Below are 23895 nucleotides of genomic sequence, written 5' to 3'. Positions count from 1 at the left end.
GTTGGAGCATTCACTGCTTCTGGAGGCAGGTTGTTCCACTGGTTAATTGTTCTAACTGTCAGGAAGTTTCTCCTCAGTTCTAGGTTGCTTCTCTCCTTGATGAGTTTCCATCCGTTGCTTCTCGTCCTGCCTTCAGGCGCCTTGGAGAATAGCTTGACTCCCTCTTCTTTGAGGCAGCCCCTGAGATATTGGAACACTGCTATCATGTCCCCCCTCCTCCTTCTCTTCATTAAACTAGACATACCCAATTCCAGCAACCGTTCCTTATAAGTTTTAGCCTCCAGTCTCCTAATCATCTTTGTTGCTCTTCTCTTTACTCTTTCTAGAGTCTCAACATCTTTTTTACATTGTGGTGACCGAAACTGGATGCAGTATTCCAAGTGTGGCCTTACCAAGGCCTTGTAAAGTGGTATTAACACTTCACCTGATCTTGATTCTATCCCTCTGTTAATGCAGCCCAACACTGTGTTGGCTTTTTTGGCAGCTACTCTGGATGAGGAATTGTAGACAGGGAAGATGTGATCTGCATGTCAAAAGTTGAGATCAGTTTGTGTTCTTTGCAAACAAGTTGTACTATACACAAGCATTAGGTCCCAGTTCTTTCTATGCATTTTTGGCCGGGGAGGGGAAGGTGTGCGTTTGTGTTGACTTTTCACTTTCTTTCAGGGTCTGGGATGTTTCAACGGCTTCATTGCATCCATGCTGGTGGGACACCTCTTGGCCACTCACAAGATCAGCAAAATGATGAGTGGGTACCAGGTGCTGCGCAACGCTCTCCATTTCTTAGGTGAGTTGCCAGAAACGTTGTGATGTTCAGCCGGGAGGCTGTTCAGACCAAACCGGTGCCTGACGCTAAATGGGAAACTCTGGATTCTTTGGGTCTGATCTGCAGCTGTTCAGACGTGGGGCCAAATCTCAGATGGAGTCAGCAAGGCGGGAGGAATGAGTGTTCTTTTTTTAATATTGTTTTCCCTCTGGGAAGGAGTATGCAATTTTCTCTGAAATGCTAAGATTCTCCATGTAAGAAGGTGCAGCAGGAAAATAGCTAAATGTAAGAATAAAGAAGCTACATGGGACTCTAGAGAAACAAATCCTTTGGCAGATATAATGTAGTTCAGAGGAGTGTGACTAGCTGTGGTCCTTCCTTCCTTCCCTCCTTCCCTCCCTTCCTCCCTTCTGACTTTCCTATCCTTCCTTCCTTTCATCTTTTCTCTCCTACCTGTCCCTTCCTTCCTTTCTTCCTCCCTCCCTCCCTTCTGTCTTTCCTTTTCCTTCCTCCCTCCTTCCCTCCCTTTCTTCTAACTTTCCTCTTTCCTTCCTTTCATCTTTCCCCTCCTACCTGTCCCTCCCTCCCTCCCTTCCTGTCCCTTTTGTCTTTCCTTCCTTCCCCTCCTTCCCTCCCTTCCTTCCTTCTGACTTTCCTATCCTTCCTTTCATCTTTCCCCTTCTACCTATCTCTTCCTCCCTCCCTCCTTCCCTTCTGTCTTTCCTTTTCTTTCCTTCCTCCCTTCCTCCCTTCCTTTCCCCTTCCCTCCCTTTCTTCCTTCTGACTTTCCTATCCTTCCTTTCATCTTTCCCCTCTTACCTGTTTCTTCCTCCCTCCCTCCTTTCCTTCTGTCTTTTCTTTCCTTCCTTCCTCCCTTCCTTTCTTTCCCCCCTCCCTCCCTCCTTCCCTCCCTCCCTTCCTTCTGACTTTCCTATCCTTCCTTCTTTTCATTTTTCCCCTCCTACCTGTCCCTCCCTCCCTTTCTTTCCTTTTCCTTCCTTCCTCCCTTCCTGTCCCTTCTGTCTTTCCTTCCTTCCCCTCCTTCCTTCCTTCCTTTCCACCCTCCCTTTCTTCTGACTTCCCTATCCTTCCTTCCTTTCATCTTTCCCCTCCTACCTGTCCCTTCCTCCCTCCCTCCTTCCCTTCTGTCTTTCCTTTTCTTTCCTTTCTTCTTTCCTTTCCCCCTCCCTCCCTCCTTCCCTCCCTCCCTTCCTTCTGACTTTCCTATCCTTCCTTCCTTTCATTTTTCCCCTCCTACCTGTCCCTCCCTCCCTCCCTTCCGTCTTTCCTTCCTTCCCCCCCTTCCTTTCTCCCTCCCTCCCTCCCTCCCTCCCTCCCTTTCACTCTCTCTTTTTTATATCTATCCTTGCTTTAAAAAGTAAATGTACTTTTAAATATACTTTTAAAAGCCATGGTGGTCCTTCCAGTTTGCAGCTGGAAATGGCTATAGATTATCATACGCTCCATCCAAGAAAAACATCACAGTTAAGCAGCCCTTAAACTCTGCATTTCAAAGCCAGCCTGATGATTGGACCCACTTTATGCACTTCACCTTCCAATTATTACCGGGATCCCAATAAGCTTGGGAGTAAAGAGATCCTTCAAGATGTACATTCTTCCACCAAAGTTAATTCCCATCATCCCCATGATGTATGGAACTTGTGGCCCAGTGGTTTGTTCATTACAGGTAGTTCTCAACTTACAACAGTTCATTTAGCGGCTGCTCAAAGTTACAGTGATACTTTAAAAAATGATTTGCGACCGTTTTTCACACTTGTGACCATTGTAGCATCTCCAGGATCACGTGATTAAAATTCAGACACTTGGCAACTGACCTGTACTTATGATGGTTGCAGTGTCCTGGAGTCACGTGATCCCCTTTTGCGACCTTCTGACACGCAAAGTCAATGGGGAAGCCGGATCCACTTAACAGCCGTAGTGATTCACTTAACAACTGTGGCAAGAAAGGTCGTAAAATGGGGCAAAGCTCAATAACTGTCTCAGCAACAGACATTTTGGCCTCAGTTGATGGACGTAAGTCGAGGACTACCTGCATAAGGATATAAGATGGGGACTCCTGTCCAAATCGATTAATCTCTTTTTAATTCTTCCTTCCCAGCTACTACAGATCTCACTACGTCTGGAATCAGCCTGTCAAAAGACACAGAGCCCAGTCTGGTAATAGAGAGACCTTTGAAGTATTTACTGCTGGATTAAGATGGAAAAATCACATTTTAAGCTTATTATTCCATCGGATGAGAATCTCCCTTTTGAATAGGGAGCACGTTAGCATTAAAGTTGAGGCTTGGTTCAGTCTGTGTGCTAATGCTATTGTAAGTTAATGTGGGGCAACCCGTGGCATTGTAGTTAAAGTATGTTACGGAAGTGGAGAAATTCAACTTTTTCTATAATCTTGGAAGCATCTGGAATGACCTGGGCCAGGAAGACTCTGTTGGGCCTGGCTGTTGTTGGCTGAAATTGGAAACATTATTATAGACTTTGCCTTGAATTCAGAGACTGAATCTTAATCATGGCATCAGTGGAATTCATAACGGAGATATGAAGTGGAGGGCAGTCCTTTGTGCCAGCCTTTGTTTTGCTGTGAGCATGAGATGCAGTTCTCCTGAATGACGGCTTTGTTGCTTGGAAGCTGCTGCTCGTATTTTAACGAAGACCGTCTGTGCAGTCTTGAAGTTCTTAATTTTCTTTTAGCCTTCCCTGACTGACTTCCACCAAGCGTTTCAAGTGGTGTTTGTGGACTCTTCTGGATTGGTGAACCTGTGTGCAGATATGACTGCCAACACTTACAAGCAGGTAAATATGGAAGGGGGAGGTTATGCATGGAGTAGGTTACCAGGAGGTACTGTGTTTCCCCTAAAGTAAGGCCTACGCCACGGGTAGGCAGCCTTGGCTCTTTTATGACTCGTGGACTTCAACTCCCAGAATTCCTCAGCCAGCATGGATAAACTTGGAAACCTCTCCCTTTCCTCTCAGTGTGTCTGGCTCAGGAATTCTGGGAGTTGAAGTCCACGAGTCATAAAAGAGCCAAGATTGACTCTCTCTTCTTTGTGGCAGGCCCTCAAATACTGGAAGGCTGCTATCCTGTCACCCCTCATCCTTCTCTTCGTTAGACTAGACCAGGAGTAGGCAACCTTGGCTCTTTTATGACTCGTGGACTTCAACTCCCAGAATTCCTGAGCCAGCATGGCTCAGCTTGGAAACCTCTCCCTTTCCCCTCAGCATGGCTGGCTCAGGAATTCTGGAAGTTGAAGTCCACGAGTCATAAAAGAGCCAAGGTTGCCTACCCCTGGCCTACACCAATAATAAGCCCTAGCTTGATTTTTGAGGGTGGGCCTAATATAAGCCCTATCCCAAAAACAAGCCCTAATTTTGGGGCAAGGCACACACCTAAAAATCAAGCAGGGGTGGGGTGCAGACAGCTACCCCACCCGCCACACACCCATTTACCTTGTAGCCAGGCCTTGCTGGCCCACTTCTTCTGCAGCGTCTTCTGCAGCCAGGCCTGCATTTCGCAGTCCACTTTAGCTGAGGACCGAGCTATGGATTCAAGCCATAGCTCGGTTCTGCAAGAGAACTGCAGCTGAGGACTGAGATGTTGAATCCATTTCGCCTGACTGTGAAATGCAGGCCCGAATGCAGCTGCAGAACTTCGTCCCCAGAAAAAGTGGACTGGCTGGGTGGGGCTGTCGTTGCCAGAGGTGAGGTAAGGCCTACCCCGGAAATAAGACCTGGTGCCTCTTTTGGGGGCCCCAAAAATATATATAAATAAGACCTGGTCTTATTTTCAGGCAAACACGGTAGTAACTGCTAAGTGGAGAGTTTGAAAGACTCCACAATCCATCCTGAGGTTGGATCCCATTACAGAACTAGATTGGTCTACAACATTGCCCTCGACTTACGACTGCAACTTAGCCCAACGTTTGCTAAAAGTGAGACGTTTGTAAAGTGAGTTTTGCCCCATTTCATGGCCTTTCTTGCCACAGTTGTTAAGTTAGTCACACTGTTGTGAAGTGAACCTGGCTTCCATGCTGACTCTTTGCTTGTCCGAAGGTCACAAAAAGAGAAGATGTGGACCCCCCCCCCCAGGCTGCTGCGACCATCATAAATATGAGTCAGTTGCTGGGTGTCTGAATTTTGATCACATGACCAAACATGCTGCCACGGTTGTAAGTGTGAAAAACGATCACGTCACTTTTTTTTAGTGCCCTTGTAATTTTGAATGGTCACTAAATGAATGGTTGTAAGTTAAGGACTACCTGTACAATTTCATAAGGGATTGTTAATTGCTGCTGAGCTAGTCTGGTCCAAAGTGATGGCTGCAAAGATGCCTTCAGAGAAGAAAAAATGCTCTGCCTTCAGCCAAGAAGCCTGTGTACAGACAGTCTTCGACTTACTACACTTCACTTAGTGACCGTTCGGAGTTACAATGGCACTGAAAAATGTGAGTTAGAACATTGCAGCATCCCCGTGGTCACGTGATCAAAATTCAGATGCTCGACCACCGACTCCTATTTATGACCGTTGCAGTGTCACAGAATTGCTGCAGTAATTCCCTTAATACTGGGACAAGAAAAGCCATAAGATGGGGCAAAATTGCATTTAATAAACATCTGACTTAGCAACAAAAATGTTGGGCTCAGTTATGGTCGTACGTCTTGGACTCCCCCATACTCACTAACACATAGGTGGTTTTTGTTCTTCTTTAGGTCCAGTTTGAAGCTAGGCAGTCGATGGAGGTTCTGGATGACAAAACAGTGGATGGGTTTCAGTTGCTTTTTATGACCCCCAAGCCTCTGATCCGGACCTTTGATCATGTCTTTCAGTAGGTGGCTCGCAAAAGAATGGCTGGCACGGTGGGACGGGTTGTTTTCCATGGTTATCAAGGCAGGCAGGCGTGGGGCAAAAAAAAAAAAAAAGGATATTATCTTTCCTCCCACCATTTAAAACAAACAAACCAAAGTTTCTAGTCCATGCTGTTGGAGAGAAGTGTTTGGAGGGCTTGCAAGGTTTGAAAGGCGGGGGAAAGAAAGCATAGAGATTGAATGATAGATAGATAGATAGATAGATAGATAGATAGATAGATAGATAGATAGTAGGTAGGAAGGAAGATAAAGATGGAAGAATATATATATGTATATACAGAGAGAGAGAGATAGGAAGATAGATAGATAGATAGATAGATAGATAGATAGATAGATAGATAGATAGATAGTAGGAAGATAAGACAGAGATGGATATACAGAAAGGTAAAGAGATAGATAATAGGTAGGTAGATAGGTAGATACAGATAGATAGATAGATAGATAGATAGATAGATAGATAGATAGATAGATAGATAGAAGAGATAGATAGTAGGAGAGATGGATGGATATATAGAAAGATGAAAGGTAGGTAGGTAGGTAGATAAGATAGATAGATAATGGATGGATGGATGGATGAAAGGTAGGAATATAGAAATGGAAGGATATATATATTGATTAAAGACATATATACTGCTCTTTTATGACTCGTGGACTTCAACTCCCAGAAGATAGAAGAAGGGGAGAAGCAAGTAGGAAGGTTGAGGAGAAGGAGGAGAGGGGGAGAGTGAGGAAGAGGAAGAAGAGGCAAGTTGGTTAGAGGGTGGATGCGGTTTGGGGGGAAATGGGTGAGCAATATCGAAAGTTGTGTGTATCAATTTGTTTTATTTTTTATCTGAAGTATTTTTATGAATGTAATGTATTGTAAAATTGAAAATAATTTTTTTTACAAAAAAAAGACATATATACAGAGGGGGGGAGGGGGGAAGATAGATAGATAGATAGATAGATAGATAGATAGATAGATAGATAGATAGATAGGTAAGATACAGATGGATGGATATATAGAAAGGTAGATAGGTAAAGATAGATAATAGATAGATGATAGATAGATAGATAGATAGATAGATAGATAGATAGATAGATAGATAGATAGATGAAAGGCAGGCAGATAGATAGGAAGATAGATAGAGATAGACAAACAAACAGGTAGGAGAGATCAATAATAGAGAAAGTGAAAAAAATGGGCTATTTTTTCTGGTGATAAAAAGGTCACGCTCCTTGGGGATTCTAGGAGTTGAAGCCTAAGACTTCTCGAAGACTGCAGGTCTACAGACCCAGATCTAGACAGATCTATAGATCTATGTTTTGCTTAACACAGATTTTTAATTTGCTTCCTTGTGAGCCCTCTCGCCCTCCAAGCTGCTCCTCTATTTGTTCTGTGAGAAGCTTCCTGCGTGTCGCTCATGGCTCTCCTCCTGTCCTTCAGCCTCCGTCACGTCTCCAAACTCCAGACGGCTTGCAAGCAGATGCAGCTGCTCAACGCGTTGATGGACCGGGGTGGGAGTTACGTGGCTGCCGTCCTCCCATTCTTCCTCAGCCTCCTGGAGCGCGGACTGGCCCGCCGGCTGGTTCTCCTGGCTCATCAATTGCCTCAGAGCCATCCGGTAACTTCAGCAAAAACTTATTTTCCCGGCCTGCTGAAAGAACCCAGAGCTTAGGATTGTGTGGTCCTTTTAATTGTCACTTAATCCGTGGCCCTTCACACATTGGCCGTCTATCAGTGCCAAACTGTCACAAGATCACACATGCAGGTAGCCCTCGACTTAACGACCGTTCATTTTAGTGACCATTTGAAATTGCAGCGGCACTGAAAAAGTGACCTGGGACCGGCCGGTTTTCACATTTACGACCCGCGACATCACGTGATCAAAATTCAGACGCTTGGCAAGTGACTCGTATTTATGACGGTTGCATTGCCCCGGGGTCATGTGACAAAGACAATGGGGAAGCCAGATTCACTTAGCGACAAAGCTCCTGGCTTCTAAGGATTCAGAATATTATATTGAACTTTACTTTGCAAGTTATGGAATGGAATAGGACTACAATGGACTGGACTGGAATAGGGTAGGATAGGGATAAGAATAGAATAATAGAATAGAATAGGAATAGAATGGACTGGAATAGGGTAGGGTAGGAATAAAAATGGAATGGAATTAGGCTAGGAATAGGAATAGAATAGAATAGAGAATGGGAATAGAATACAACAGAGTAGAAATAGAATAGAATAGGAATAGAATGAATTGGAATAGGGTAGGCTAGGAATAAGAATGGAATTAGACTAGGAATAGGATTAGAATAGATAGAATAGAATAGGAGAACGAGAATGGAATAGAATAGACTAGGAATAGAATACAATAGAATAGAAATAGAATAGGAATAGAATAGAATAGGAATAGAATGAACTAGAATAGGAATAGGGTAGGGTAGGAATAAGAATGGAATGGAATTAGACTACAATAGAATAGGAATAGGATAGAATAGAATAGAATAGGAATAGAATGAATAGGAATAGGGTAGTGAAGGAATAAAAATGGAGTGGAATTAGACCAGACCAGAATAGAATAGAATAGAATATGGAGGAATAGAATAGAATATGGAGGAATAGAATAGAATAGAATATAGAATGAACAAGAATAGAATAGAATAGAATATAGAATGAACAAGAATAGAATAGAATATAGAATGAACAAGAATAGAATAGAATAGAATAGAGTATAGAATGAACAAGAATAGAATAGAATAGAATATAGAATGAACAAGAATAGAATAGAATATAGAATGAACAAGAATAGAATAGAATATAGAATGAACAAGAATAGAATAGAATAGAATATAGAATGAACAAGAATAGAATAGAATAGAATATAGAATGAACAAGAATAGAATAGAATAGAATAGAATATAGAATGAACAAGAATAGAATAGAATATAGAATGAACAAGAATAGAATAGAATAGAATATAGAATGAACAAGAATAGAATAGAAAATAAATAGAATAGAATAGAATAGAATAACAGAGTTGGAAGGGAGCTTGGAGATCTTCTAGTCCAACCCCCTGCTCAGGCAGGAAACACTATACCATTTCAGACAAATTGTCATCCTCGCCATATCCCCAGTCTGAAGGTGACAGTGCAATCCTCAAAAGCTCCTATTTGAGGCCCACTTGGTAGGTGCTTCTTGTTTTTTCCTAGCTGTCTTCGCTAATTTTTCTCTTGCTGTATTATTTTGTTCCAGTGGCCGATCCATGTGGATCCCCCAAAGCACAAAGACGTCGGTTCCTTATCCTTCGGACTGTTGCTAAATCTTGACTTCGCAACCAGTGTTTTGGAGCGAGGACCTGAAGGCCATAAAGAGGAGGTGAGAACCAGGTTAGGCTGCTGATTACTATCTCTTCTCTGTGGGTCAAAAATCTTCAGCCAGTGCTAGATCTGACAATAATAATATTGATGATGATGATGATGGATGGATGGAAACTAACCAAGGAGAGAAGCAACCTAGAACTAAGGAGAAATTTCCTGACAGTTAGAACAATTAACCAGTGGAACAACCTGCCTCCAGAAGTTGTGAATGCTCCAACACAGGAGGTTTTTAAGAAGAGACTGTCCTGAATGATATAGGGCAGGGGTAGGCAACTTTGGCTCTTTTATGACTTGTGGACTTCAATACCCAGAATTCCTGAGCCAGCCATGCTGACTCAGGAATTCTGGGAGTTGAAGTCCACAAGTCATAAAAAAGCCAAGGCTGCCTACCCCTGGTATAAGGTCTCCTGGTTGAGCAAAGGGTTGAACTAGATGACCTCCAAGGTCCCTTGCAACCCTGTTATTCTATTAATTAATCAATGCAATGGCTTACCTCCAGAGATTGTGGATGGTCCATCACTGGAGGTTTTTCGGAAGACACTGGACAGCCATTTGTCTGAAATGGTATAGGTCAGGGGTAGGCAACATTGGCTCTTTTATGACTCGTGGACTTCAACTCCCAGAATTCCTGAGCCAGCATGGCTCAGCTTGGAAACTCCTTTTCCTCTCAGCATGGCTGGCTCAGGAATCCTGGGAGTTGAAGTCCATGAGTCATAAAAGAGCCAAGGTTGCCTACCCCTGGGATAGGGTCTCCTGTTCTAAGCGGTGAGCCTCCTAGGCCATGGGTAGGCAACCTTGGTTCTTTTATGCCTTGTGGACTTCAACTCCCAGAATTCCTGAGCCAGCATGACTCAGCTTGAAAAATTCTCCCTTTTCCCTCAGCGTGGCTGGCTCAGGAATTCTGGGAATTGAAGTCCACGAGTCATAAAAGAGCCAAGGTTGCCTATCCCTGGTATAGGGTCTCCTGCTTGAGTAAGGAGTTGGATTAGAAGACCTCCAATGTCCCTTCCAACTCTGTTATTCTGTTATAGACCCAATGGAATCTCTAATTGTTAAAATACTTGAATTGCCTCGTAGTTGTTGAAGGATAACACACCAAATGGGGGAGGAATATACCTCTCTTATGTCTGTTCCTGTAGGCCGTGGAGTTTCGGCAATTCTGGGGAGAGAAGTCAGAGCTGAGGCGTTTCCAAGATGGCGTCATCTGCGAGGCCGTTTTGTGGAACGCTGCAAACCTGTGCCAGAAACGTCTTATTCCAGAGCAAATCATACGTCATATCTTGAAACTGTGAGTCGACTCTGATAACACTTCCATGTAGGAGAACGTGAGGATGGAACAGAAGACTTATTTTCTCAGAAACCTCTTGACCTCTCACTTTTAATTTCAGACACTTGGAAATTAATAGGACCCTAACCGGATAATGCAGAGTCCTGTCAGATAATCTTTTTTTACAGAAACAGAGGCTTGAAGTAGAATGCAGGCTGTATGTTAAGAGCTTTTTTTTTTTTACTAGAGAATATTTGTAGCTCTTGGTTGAATAGTGAGATTTTGGGTGCTCTCTGAACTAGGTTGCATCCTTGCAGACGTTTCATGACCCAACTAGGCAACATCATCAGCACTAGAAGAGAGTGGGTTTTGCTCACTGTTTAGACAGATACAACTGGTTTGGTGAGAGGGGAATATTTGTAGCTCCAGGTTGGACTGTGGAGTCCTTGGTGCTCTCTGAGCTTGGATGTTTCTTTGCAGATGTTTCGTGACCCAACTAGGTAACATCATCAGTTAGCATGCAAGAAGGAAGTGGGGTGTTTGGACAGGAGGAGGAGGATTGTGGGACCTTAGTGCTCTGTGAGCTTGATTGTTTTCCTGCAGACGTTTCATTACCCAACTAGGTGACATCATCAGTGCTAGAAGGGAGAGAGGTGTGTGGAGAGGAAGAGGAGGATGGAGGAGGAGAAGGAGGAGAGCTGGGGGATTCTTGGTGCTCTCTGAGCTTGATTGTTTTCCTGCAGACATTTCATTACCCAACTAGGTGACATCATCAGTGCTAGAAGGGAGAGAGCTGTGGAGGAGGAGGGGGAGGAGAATTGTGGGGTCCTTGGTGTGCTCTTAGTTGGTGGTTTTCTTGCAAACATTTCAAGACCCGTCCAGGTTACATCATCAGTGCAAGAAGGGAGAGATGTTGCTTGCCATTTATATACTAATAGCTTACCCTGTCAGTGTTGGTGGAAGTGTTCTTTGTGCTGCCTTGATGAGACTGTTGTTTACTGCTTGATTGTTGTCTAATATTAATCTAGAGCAGTGGTTCTCAACCTTTCTAATGCCGCGGCCCCATAATACAGTTCCCCATGTTGTGGTGACCCCCAACCACTTATACATCACCGGGTGCCAGGGGCGTGGCCAAAGAAAAGGGGGGAAAATGGTGGACAGCCTTGTTTGGCGACCCCCGTGAAATGGTCGTTCGACCCCAAATGGGGTCCCGACCCACAGGTTGAGAACCACTGATCTAGAGAGAGAGACCAATAAAAATATTTGTAGCTCAGGGTTGAATTGTGAGGTTCTTGGTGCTTTCTGAGTTTTGCTTGCAGGTGTTTCATTACCCAACTAGGCAATGTCATCAAGAAAGACCAAGCATCCTACAGAAAATTCCAGCAGAGGTTCACTATATTCACCCATTGTACTAAACCAGGGGTAGGCAACCTTGGCTCTTTTATGACTCGTAGACTTCAACTCCCAGAATTCCTGAGCCAGCCATGCTGAGGGGAAAGAGAGAGGCTTCCAAGCTGAGCCATGCTGGCTCAGGAATTCCGGGAGTTGAAGTCCACGAGTCAGAAAAGAGCCAAGGTTGCCTACCTCTGGCCTGGGCCTAAGCTGCTTTATGACTCGTGGACTTCAACTCCCAGAATTCCTGAGCCAGCATGGCTCAGCTTGGAAGCCTCTCACTTTCCCCTCAGCATGGCTGGCTCAGGAATTCTGGGAGTTGAAGTCCACGAGTCATAAAAGAGCCAAGGTTGCCTACCCCTGTACCAAACCATGGCTAGTTTTCACCACTGTGTGTTGAAGATGCCACAGTGATCATCGTGCACAGCTGTAAATGTTGGTTTGCAAGCCATCTCGGCTGGTTTTAGATGTTGCACCAAGCTGGCATCAAGCCAACCTTTGTATCTTTGTTTAGGGGGATGCCTGAATGCAACCCTAACTTTTGGCAATTTCAGAGGATCTTCCGGAGGCAAGAAGAATGCAAACTGACTTTGAAGAAGAAATATTTCTAATGCTGCTTGGTCGTCTTTGTTTTCTTTTCTGTGCAGGCACCTGGCTGTTCCAGAGACTTCCATCTCTTACACAGGGGCTTTGCTGGAGCCCTTACTTAAAGTGGAGCATGAGGTGAGGTCCTATTCCATCTTTTTCCTTGTCTTCTTTGCCATCCCTGAATGTCTCTTGAGATATTTGCCCAAGGAGATTCTCTTCTCCTTTTCCCACTGGGGATGGTTTGGGAAATAAAATAACTCCGCAACATAACTCTCTAAACCAGGGGTCTTCAAACTTGGCCCTTTTATGACTTGTGGACTTGAACTGTGCCTGGCTGAGGAATTCTGGGAGTTGAAGTCCACAAGTCATAAAAGGGCCAAGTTTGAAGACCCCTCCCCTAGACCACAGGTCGGCAACCTGCGGCTCCGGAGCCGCATGCGGCTCTTTGAGCCTTCCCCTGTGGCTCCCAGCCTCCTCTGCCTTTTCAGAGAGAGACAGAGACAGAGAGAGGCAATTGCGCTTCCCTGCTTCCCTGTTTCTCTCTCTCTCTCTCTATCTGTGTGTGTGTGTGTGTGTGTGTTTTGTGTGTGTGTGTGTGTGAGCGTGTGTGTGTATGTGTAAAAGAGAGTGCACTCACATTGTTCTCTGAGGAGCTGAAAAGCTTTCTGGGCGGAGCTCCTCCCTTTGCTGCGTCTCTGCAGGAAGCAGGAAGGGCAGGAGAGAGCTAGCTAGCCCAGCTAGGCTGACTCAGGAATTCTGGGAGTTGAAGTCCATGAGTCATAAAAGAGACGAGGTTGCTTATCCCTGAGATTGTTGGAGAACAACTTGAAGCTTCCCAGGTGAGCAGCAGATGGGGGGGGGGAGAAAGAGAGAGAGAGAGAGAGAGAGAGAGAGGGAGGGGGAGAGAGAGAGGAAAGAGAGAGAAAGAAAGAGAGTGGGGGAAGAGGAATGGCAGACCAAGGGCAGAGAGGGAGGGAGGGAGAGAGACAGAGAGAGAGAGACCCTTTTGACATCTAAAATGAAGATAACACTGCATATATCCTTTTTTTACCTGTGTGTGTATGTAATTTTATTCTCTTAAAGCATTCTCTCGGTGATCATTGTTTTAATAGTATGGATATTCCCAAGAGTCATATTTTTACTTTTATTTTTAATGTGTGTGTGTGTGTGTGTGTGTATATACACACACATACACAAACACTCTCTCTCTCTCTCTCTCTCTCTCTCTCACACACACACACACACACACACACACCTATAATAAAGATAAAAAAGGATATATGCAGTGTTATCTTCATTTTAGATATCAAAAGGGTTTTGCGGCTCCCGGTGTTTTGTTTTTGGTGGGAAACGGGTCCAAGTGGCTCTTTGAGTGTTTTGGGTTGCCTACCCCTGCCCTAGACCATTTCAGTCCAGTCTCTTCTTAAAAACCTGCAGGATAATCTCCTTCGGCTGCGATGAAGGCTTTGCCAAATCGATGGTTTGGGAACATAATGCTGGAAAGGACCTTGGAGGTCATCAAGTCCAACCCGCTGCTCAGGCAGGAAGCCCTGTACCATTTCAGACAAATAATTCTTCAATCTCTTCTTAAAAACTTCCAGTGATGGAGGACCCATAACTTCTTCTTTTTTATATATAAATATTTTATTAGATTTTATTCAGAGAGAGAAAGGATAGGGTCGGTACCGGTGTGGGAAGGGGTGGAAGGAGGGGATTCAGGATAGGGTAAGGGTAGGTATAGTAATGGGGTAACCCCCAACAATAATTCCATGCTTTAACAAGCAAACTACCATCCGGGTATAAATATCGAATAAACATAGTTTATATCAGTGGTTCTTAGCCTTTTTGAATGAATGGCCCCCTTGAGCCAATGAGGAAGTTGTCATCGCCCCCCTCCCCTAACATAACCTCTCAATCACAACATAGGAAATAATTCCTCAATTTATGCAAACACTTTTTTTGTTTTCTTTAAAACTGTCATCAGGACATATCGATGCAAATAATGTATTTCCAGTCTTTTCCCCATATCTCCCATATTCTGGCCAATGGCGCGCCACTGTATGGGTAGAGGCTGCTGCGCAACGCGCATGAAGATAAGCGATGCGTCTTCACATATGTACGGCGTTCTGTACTGAAGCTAGCTGGAGGAACCTTTGAAAACACAATTCAATCCACTAATAGCGAGCGATCTGATGTTTTGGTACGACAGATAGACAGCGATTCACTGCACGAAAAAATCTCAAAGGAGTCCCCAAAACTTCTCGCTCCATCACCCCCATATCGCCCCCTTTTCGTTCCATCGCCCCCTTGAAAAATGAAATCGCCCCCTGGGGGGCAATATGAGCCGAGGTAGCGCAGCAGTTAGAGTGCAGTACTGCAGGCCACTTTAGCTGACTGTGTTCAGCAGGTCAACAGTTTAAATCTCACCGGCTCAAGGTCGACTCAGCCTTCCATCCTTCCGGGGTAGGTAAAATGAGGACCCAGATTGTTGGGGGCAATGTAAATATATAGATGTACATTGCTTACTGGTGTACACCGCTTAGAGAGTGCTTGCACTTAAAGTGCTATATAAGTCTCATAAATAATAATAATAATAATAATATTGCCCAGGTTAAGAACCACTGGTTTATATAATGCTAAACAGTTATAATAAATGAAGTTAACTATAATCATATAACTAAAGATTAATAAGTAGGTACAGTTCCTCTAAATAACCATAATTAATAAAATGACGACTAATTCTTAATTATCACCACTAGCACCCATAACGTCTGATGGCAAGGCGTTCCACTGGTTAATTGTTCTCACTGCCAGGAAGTTTCTCCTTTAATTCTCGCTTAGGTCTGGCCGATATGTCTCCTTCTTGGACTAAATCAGAATAACAGAGTGGAAAGGGACCTTGGAGGTCTTCTAGTCCAACCTGCTGCTCAAACAGGAGACCCTATATCAGGAGTCTTCAAACTTGGCCCTTTTATGACTTGTGGACTTCAACTCTCAGAATTCAACTCCCAGGCACGCTGGCTGAGGAATTCTGGAAATTGAAGTCCACAAGTCATAAAAGGGCCAAGTTTGAAGATCCCTGCTCTAAATCAAGAGGGAAACACCCCACCCCTGCCCGGTAGGCAAGGTGCATTTCAACTGTCCCTCCAAAAACTCTCCTTGAAACTCTCCTTTCTTCATCTTTGGGGGGACCCCAAGGTGTCCTTTCGATGACGTGGTCCAAGAAAGCCAGAATGACAGAATTTGAGTGCTGAAGCTCCTATGGGTCCCCGGTGCTCTTTGACTTTGTTGTTTCCTTGCAGACGTTTCATGACCAAAGTAGGTAACATAATCAGTGCTAGAAAAGAGTGAGGTTTTTGGAGTGATGGAGGAGGAGGAGGAGGAGGACGACGACTGTGGTATCTTAGTTGCTCTCTGAGCTTGTGGTTTTCTTGCACAATTTTCCTTACCCAAATAGGTAACATCACCAGTGCTGTAAAGGAGGGGGGGTTTGCTCTGTTTATATTCAAGCGGATTGCTGTGTGTTAGAGGGAGGGTTATTTTCTTTCTGTTGTTTACAAGGGCAAGCTACTTGTATAGAATCACAAAGAAAAACCCCACTCCCTTCTAGCACTGAAGATGTTACCTATCTGGGTAATTAAATGTCTGCATCTGGGTAATTAAATGTCTGCAAGAAAAGAGCCAAACTCAGGAGTACCAAGGATCCTTCCTCCCCTCTCTTCCCCTCCTCCCCCTCCTCCTCCTCTCTGCAAATTGCCCTCCCTTCTAGCACTGATGGTGTTACCTGGCTGGGTAATTAAATGTCTGCACGAAAAAAGCCAAACTCAGGGTATAAAGCAGTGGTGGCGAACCTATGGCACGCGTGCCAGAGGGGGGCACTCAGAGCCCTCTCTGTGGGCACGCACGCCTCACTCTTTGGCTACGTTTTCGCAGGAAAAAGCCATTTCTCCAGCCCCTTCCTAGCCAAAACAAGCCTCCGGAGTGAGCGCGCTGTTTTCAACTTTGAATTAATATCAAATCTGACCCCAGAAACAGACTAAGAGATGACCCGAGTGCTGCATGTGTTGCTCTCAAACTTACAAAGTATAAGCCAAGGTTAGACAAATTATCAGCAGGCATACAACAGCAAAAATCACATTAATCGTTCAAAAGCATGCCGAATGCAAACTTTGACCTTTCAGTAAAAAGTTGTTTGTATCATGGAAAGCTTTGTTGTTGTGTTTTTCCTTTAAGACAAAAGATGTTAATGTATGAGTTGTTTTTTCTAAACTAAAGCCTCAGCATTCAGATTAAATTGCCATGTTGGCACTTTGCGATAAATAAGTGGGTTTTGGGTTGCAGTTTGGGCACTCGGTCTCTAACAGGTTCGCCATCACTGGTATAAAGTATCCTTCAGTCGTCATCCTCCTCTTACTCCTCCCTCCCAAGCCTCCCTCCTCTCTAGCACTAATGATGTTACCCAGCTGGGTCACAAAACATCTACAAAAAGACCACCAAGCTCAGCCAGCCCCAAGATGCCTGCTTATTTTTATTATTTACTAAACTTACATTTTTGTGCATCATTGTAATTTAGCACTTAAAAAGAGGCTCATCCACTTTTTAACCCCACCCACCAAAAACACCCTCTTTTCTTTTGCTGGTCCATTTCCTCCTGATTTTGAGAAAAACAGGATTGAAGCCTTGACCAAATGGCTTTGTGCTAATTAATCCTCCTTGGCTGACTTGAGCTCTTTGGGATGTCCGCAGATTGCAGGGACCGGCGAGGAAGACCTGGTGAACCTGATCCGTTCCTATGACGATTTGAGCCGCAAGCTTTGGCACCTGAAGGGGCTGCCCTTGACGGTGACGGCGGTGCAAGGAGCCCACCCCGCCCTTCGATACACAGAGGTGAGTTAATGGAACACTGCATCCAGTTTTGTCACCACGCTGTAAAAAAGATGTTGAGACTCTAGAAAGAGTGCAGAGAAGAGCAACAAAGATGATCAGGGGACTGGAGGCTAAAACATATAAGGAAAGGCTGCTGGAATTGGGTAGGTCTAGTTTAATGAAGAGAAGGATGAGGGGGGACATGATAGCAGTGTTCCAATATCTCAGGGGCTGCCACAAAGAAGAGGGAGTCAAGCTATTCTCCAAAGCGCCAGAAGGCAGGACAAGAAGCAACGGGTGGAAACTAATCAAGGAGAGAAGCAACCTAGAACTAAGGAGAAGCGTCCTGACACTTAAAACAATTAACCAGTGGACAACCTGCCTCCAGAAACAGTGAATGCTCCAACACTGGAAGATTTCAAGAAGAGACTGGACAGCCATTTGTCTGAAATGGTATAGGGTTTCCTGCCTGAGCAGGGGGTTGGACTAGATGACCTCCAAGATCCCTTCCAACTTTTATTATTATTAAGTGCCATGAACAGAAGGTGCTGGGAGGGGTGGCGACCTATGTAAGATGCCTTTGGAGGTACAGGTAGTCCTTGACTTACAACCACAGTGGAACCCAAAACGTCTGTCGCGAACAGGGACACTTGTTAGGTGAATTTGGCTCCATTTTACGACTTTTCTTGCCACAGTTGTTAAGCGAACCTCTGCCGTTGTTAAGTGAGGAACACAGTTATTAAGTGAACCTTGGCTTCTCTGTTGACTTTGTTTGCCAAAAGGTGGCAAAACCCCGGGATATATCGGTCGTAAGTACAAGCCAGTTGCCAAGCATCCAAATTTTGATCACGTGACCCCCGGGGAGGCTGCAATAGTCGTAAGTGTGAAAAATGGCCGCGAGTCCCTTTTTTCAGGGCCGTTGTAACTTCAAGCGGTCACTTAATGAACTGTGGTAAGCCAAGGGCTACCTATGTTGGGAGGAGGCCGGAAGGAAGAGTTCTCAGGAACTTTGGCATCAGGCTGACGCCGTCGAACAGCTATTATCATCTCCAGGTTGAAGTTCTCAAGCTGGTCGGCTGTCCTACCTAGATCAGGTTGGATGTCACAGTTTCTGGGGTGACTATCGTGTTTCCCCGAAAATAAGACCCAACCAGAAAATAAGCCCTAGCGCAGGGGTAGGCAGCCTCAGCTCTTTTATGACTCCTGGACTTCAACTCCCAGAATTCCTGAGCCAGCATAGCTCAGCTTGAAAACCTCTCCCTTTTCCCTCAGCATGGCTGGCTCAGGAATTCTGGGAGTTGAAGTCCACGAATGTTAAAAGAGCCAAGGCTGCCTACCTGTGGACTAGGCCTACCAGTTTCTGATAATCTACTCCTGTCAGGCTTAATAGACTAGGCCAGGGGTCGGCAACCTTGGCTCTTTTATGACTCGTGGACTTCAACTCCCAGAATTCCTGAGCCAGCATGACTCAGCTTGGAAACCTCTTCCTTTCCTCTCAGCATGGCTGGCTCAGGAATTCTGGGAGTTGACGTCCACGAGTCATAAAAGAGCCAAAGTTGTCTACCCCTGCCCTAGCATAATTTTTTAATGGGTGGAGCTGCACTGTACAGCTCAGGGCCCTGCAGCCAGGCCACCCATGCCCCGCCACCTGCCTCGCCTCATCTCGTAGTCGCTGCATGGCTGCCTACCACATTGCAGCTGCAAGCAACCAGACGGTGGAAGGGAGTGGGCTGCTGGTCACACAGGCTCCTGCTGGTCAGGGCTGCTGCTGTTGGTGTTGCTGCTGCCGCGAGGCGGAGCGTGGGTGGCTTGGGGGGCTATAAGGTGCGTGGGGGCGTGGGGCAGCTCCACCCTCCTGCCAGCTGCCTCGCCTCACCTCACGACGGTGGCATCGGCGTTCTGCGCGGCCATCTGCTTTCTGTGTCCCACACCCTCTGCTTTCTCGCAGCCACAACAGGGCAGGAGGCCACGTAGCACACTGGTGCCATTGCCACAAGGTGAGGCGAGGGGGGTCCTGCCTTCAGGCACTTTGGAGAATAGCTTGACTCCCTCTTCTTTGGGGCAGCCCCTGAGATATTGGAACACTGCTATCATGTCCCCCCTTCTCTTCATTAAACTAGACATACCCAATTCCTGCAACCGTTCTTCATATGTTTTAGCCTCCAGTCCCCTGATCATCTTTGTTGCTCTTCTCTGCACTCTTTCCAGAGTCTCAACATCCTTTTTATATCGTGCTGACCAAAACTGGCTGCGGTATTTCAAGGTTGACCTTACCAAGGCCTTGTAAAGTGGTATTAACACGTCACGTGATCTTGATTCTATCCCTCTGCTAATGCAGCCTAGCACCGTGCTGGCTTTTTTGGCAGCTGCAGCACCCTGAAGAAGGCTTAGGAGAGACAGGATGACATCTTCCCCCAAGCCCTTCATTCTTCTGTTTGGCATATTATTTTTTTTCTGATTCTCTCCTAGACTTTTCCTCCGGTCCCTATGAAACCAGACTATACATCCCATGTCAAGATCAAAAAGCGAGCATCCTTTCTCCCCGTGGCGAAAAAACCGTGTCCTGCTTACGTGGCCCCAATAAAAGGCAAGGGTTTATCATTGGGATGGGTTGCAAGAAAATCTGAGTCTTTCTTGGGTTGAGTTCCAGTAAGTGTTGAAAATGGATGACTTTTGGTTTTGAAGATCCTGGAAGCAAAAGAGGTGATTGGAGGGGGGACCATGTTGACTTGGGGATCAGAGGTTCTGAAAGACCAGACCTGTTTCCTTTCATCCTAGAATGTAAAGCGCGGGTTAATAATCCTGTGTTACAGGAACATGGATTCAAGTTGAATGTTAGAAAAATTTATCTAAAGATAAGGTTGATTTGACATTCAGCAACTGTAATCTGGAGAGGTAAAATTATCTAGAGATTAAGAATGGCTTGACCTTCAACACCTATTATCTGGAGAGATCATGGTAGCTGGGTGGATTAATTTGAATTGCTGTGATTTGGGTTCCTGTGTTGAACAGAGAGTTGAACTTTGAGGCCTTTTCTATCTCTGCAGGTTTGATAAGAGGCCAGCTAGCTCAGCTTTTCCATCACTTAGTTACCCTTTTTGAGTAGACATTATTCCTTGGTGTCTTTCTAAATTGTTATGTTAATGTTGAAAAATAGAATAGAGTAGGGCAGAGTAGAATGGAATTAATACAATATGACACAATATGAGAAAATTTAGAATAGAATAGAAAAAAATAGAATAGAATATAGAAAATGTAGGGTACAATAGAACATAATACAATACAATATAATATAATACAATAGGAGAAAATTTAGAATAGAATGAAAAAATAAAATAAATATAAAAAATTTAGAGTAGAATAGAATAGAATATGGAATAGAATGGAATGGAATGAAATAGAATAGAATAGAATAGAAAAAAATAGAATAGAATAGAATATAGAAAATTTAGAGTAGAATACAACAGAACATAATATAATAGAATACAATAGAATACAATAGAAAATTTAGAACAGAATAGAAAAAAATAGAATAGAATAGAATATAGAAAATTTAGAGTAGAATAGAATAGAATATGGAATAGAATGGAATGGAATGAAATAAAATAGAATAGAATAGAAAAAAAATAGAATAGAATATAGAAAATTTAGAGTAGAATAGAATAGAATATGGAATAGAATGGAATGGAATGAAATAGAATAGAATGAAAAAAATAGAATAGAATATAAAAAATTTAGAGTAGAATAGAATATGGAATAGAATGGAATGGAATGAAATAAAATAGAATAGAATAGAATAGAAAAAAATAGAATAGAATATAGAATATTTAGAGTAGAATAGAACATAATACAGTAGAATACAATAGAAAAAAATAGAATAGAAAATTTAGAATAGAATAGAAAAAAATAGAATAGAATATAAAATATTTAGAGTAGAATAGAATAGAATATGGAATAGAATGGAATGGAATGAAATAAAATAGAATAGAATAGAAAAAAAATAGAATAGAATATAGAAAATTTAGAGTAGAATAGAATAGAATATGGAATAGAATGGAATGGAATGAAATAGAATAGAATGAAAAAAATAGAATAGAATATAAAAAATTTAGAGTAGAATAGAATATGGAATAGAATGGAATGGAATGAAATAAAATAGAATAGAATAGAATAGAAAAAAATAGAATAGAATATAGAATATTTAGAGTAGAATAGAACATAATACAGTAGAATACAATAGAAAAAAATAGAATAGAAAATTTAGAATAGAATAGAAAAAAATAGAATAGAATATAGAAAATTTAGAGTAGAATACAACAGAACATAATATAATACAATACAATAGAATACAATAGAAAATTTAGAATAGAATAGAAAAAAATAGAATATAGAAAATTTAGAATAGAATACAACAGAACATAATATAATACAATACAATAGAATACAATAGAAAATTTAGAATAGAATAGAAAAAAAAATAGAATATAGAAAATTTAGAGTAGAATAGAATATGAGTGGAATGGAATAAATAGAAAAAAATAGAATAGAATATAGAAAATTTAGAGTAGAATTGAATTGAACTGAATTTTTTTTTGACCGTGTGACTGAACAAACAAGGAATTTGTCTGCGGTGCAGAAGCTCACAATGTACATATAAACAGCAAGCAATAGATCATAAAATGTCTCCCCCCCTCCCCGATTTTTTATTTAAAAAAACAAAAGTTAAAATTCAAAAACTCCAAAACTTTTTAACACAAAGAAACAAACAAACAGAAAAAACCACCCCACAAAACAAACACATTGAAGCTACTTCACTTTTTCTCGGATGAGAAGTCTAACGTTTTCAAAAAAAAAAAAAAAACCTCAAGAAAGTCCAGTTGCCTTTTGGAAAAAAAAGCACCTTGGGGACAACCGTGGCCTGGAGGATCGAGAATCTCCATAGGCAACGTGTTTTATGACCGTCCGTCATGAGTTTACATCTAGGATGGCCAGGCTCCATTACAGTCATAACTTGAGAATTGCCTGTACATTCACGGAGGAGAAGGCTATTAAAAGCTGCCGGTCTCAAGAGCCCTATCTAAACCCTGGTAGCGGAGATGGTCTCCCATCTGCTCCTATTCCCGGAGGTGCTGGCTTTTGGGAGACGGCGGCCCAGCTGTCCACCACGTAGAGGAGAATGTGGGGTCCTGGGTTTGATGGTTCAGCAGGGTTGGTAGATGTTCCCCCTGTGGCTCTTGGATTGATCTCTCTTGGTGGTGTTCCTTCCCTCCTTCCAGTGATTTGCCAGATGGAGGGAAGCGGTCAGTGGCCGCGGAACAAGGAGGCCATTCAGCGCATCAAAGCGGCTTTCCAGTTGCAACTAGCTGAAGTCCTGAATGAGCAGCACCATCTACTCTGCCGGCCATCCGCCACCTACACTGATATATATAAGGTAATAGTCCTGGAGCGCCTTCCTTCCCTTCCCTTCCCTTCTCCCTTCTCTTCCCTTCTTCCCTCTTTTCTTTCCTTCCTTCCCTCCTTCCTTTGTTCCTCCCTTCTCTCCTTCCACCATTCCCTTCCCTCTTTTTCCTTCCTCCCTTCCCTCTCTCTACATTCTTTCCTCCTTCCCACTCTCCCTTTCCTCTCTTCCTTCCTTCCTCCCTTCCCTCTCTTTACCTTCCTTCCTTTCTCCCTCCCTTCTCTTTCCTCTTTCCTTCCTCTCCCCTTCCCTCTTTTTCCTTCCTCCCTTCCCTCTCTTTACCTTCCTCCCTCCCACCCCCCTTCCCTTCCCTCTTTTTACCTTCCTTCTTTTCTCCCTTGCCTTCTTCCCTCTTTCCTTCCTTCCCTTCCCTCTTTTTTCTTCCTCCCTTCTCTCTCTTTATGTTCCTTCCTCCCTCCCTGCCACGCTCCCTTCCCTCTCTTTTTCTTCCTCCCTTCCCTCTCTTTACCTTCCTTTCTTCCTCCTTTCTCTTTGTTTCTTCCCTCTTTTCTTTCCTTCCTTCCTCCCTTCTCTTCCCTCTTTTTCCTTCCTCCCTTCCCTCTCTTTACCTTCCTCCCTCCCACCCTTCCCTTCCCTCTTTTTTCTTCCTCCCTTCCCCCTCTTTCCTTTCCTTTCTTTCTCCCTCCCTTCTTTCTCTTCCCTTCTTCCCTCTTTTCTTTCCTTCCTTCCTTCCTCCCACCTTCCCTTCTGTCTTTTCTTTCCCTTCCCTCTTTCCCCTCTGTCCTCCCTCCCTTCTTTCCTCTTTTCTTCCTTCCTCCCACCCTCCCTTCCCTCTCTTTTCCTTCCTCCCTTCCTCCTTTCCCTTCCCTCTCTTTCCCTTCCTTCCTTTCTCCCTCCCTTCTCTTCCCTCTTTTCCTTCCTTCCTCCCCCCCTCCTTCCCTTCCTTCTATCCATCTCTTTCCAGCCTTGGAGAAAATATAGGTAGTCCTCAACTTACCACCATCCATTTAGTGACCATTCGTAGTCCCAGTGGCACAGAAAGAAAGGACGTACGACTAGTTTTTGCCCTTTATGCCCATTGAGGCCTCCCTCGCGGTCACGTGATCATCCTTCAGCCGCTTGGCAACTGGCTCATATTTACAATGGTCGCAGTATCCCATGGGGGGGTGTCACGTGATCCTCTTTTGCGACCTTCTGGCGAGCAAAGCCAATGGGGAAGCCGGATTCACTTAACAACCATGTGACTCACTTAACAACGGCAGTGATTCATTTAGCACTTAGGGCCAGAAGGGTCGTTAAAATGGGGCCAAACTCACTTATCAATACTCTTGCTTAGCAACGGAAATTTGGGGGC

At 43.9% G+C, this 23895-nt stretch overlaps 1 protein-coding gene across 2 annotated transcripts in view; it reads left to right on the top strand.

The window, feature by feature from the left end:
* Positions 1-23895, top strand: part of NOL6 (nucleolar protein 6) — an 89087-nt gene that overhangs the window by 19219 nt on the left and 45973 nt on the right. For both annotated transcript variants that reach the window (XM_039349537.1, XM_039349538.1), the window contains exons 8-18: positions 667-787; positions 2886-2944; positions 3479-3580; positions 5494-5609; positions 7076-7253; positions 8885-9007; positions 10149-10297; positions 12316-12391; positions 17003-17143; positions 19592-19709; positions 22399-22553. In XM_039349537.1, coding sequence (XP_039205471.1) covers positions 667-787; positions 2886-2944; positions 3479-3580; positions 5494-5609; positions 7076-7253; positions 8885-9007; positions 10149-10297; positions 12316-12391; positions 17003-17143; positions 19592-19709; positions 22399-22553 — 1338 coding nt within the window. The remainder of the gene's footprint in view (positions 1-666; positions 788-2885; positions 2945-3478; positions 3581-5493; positions 5610-7075; positions 7254-8884; positions 9008-10148; positions 10298-12315; positions 12392-17002; positions 17144-19591; positions 19710-22398; positions 22554-23895) is intronic.

This window comes from Crotalus tigris, unplaced genomic scaffold (genome assembly GCF_016545835.1).
Source record: "Crotalus tigris isolate CLP2741 ecotype Arizona unplaced genomic scaffold, ASM1654583v1 scf7180000018292.409768, whole genome shotgun sequence".
NCBI lineage: Eukaryota > Metazoa > Chordata > Lepidosauria > Squamata > Viperidae > Crotalus > Crotalus tigris.
Note: the sequence above shows the minus strand (reverse complement) of the source record. Positions and strands in the feature narration are given on the sequence as shown.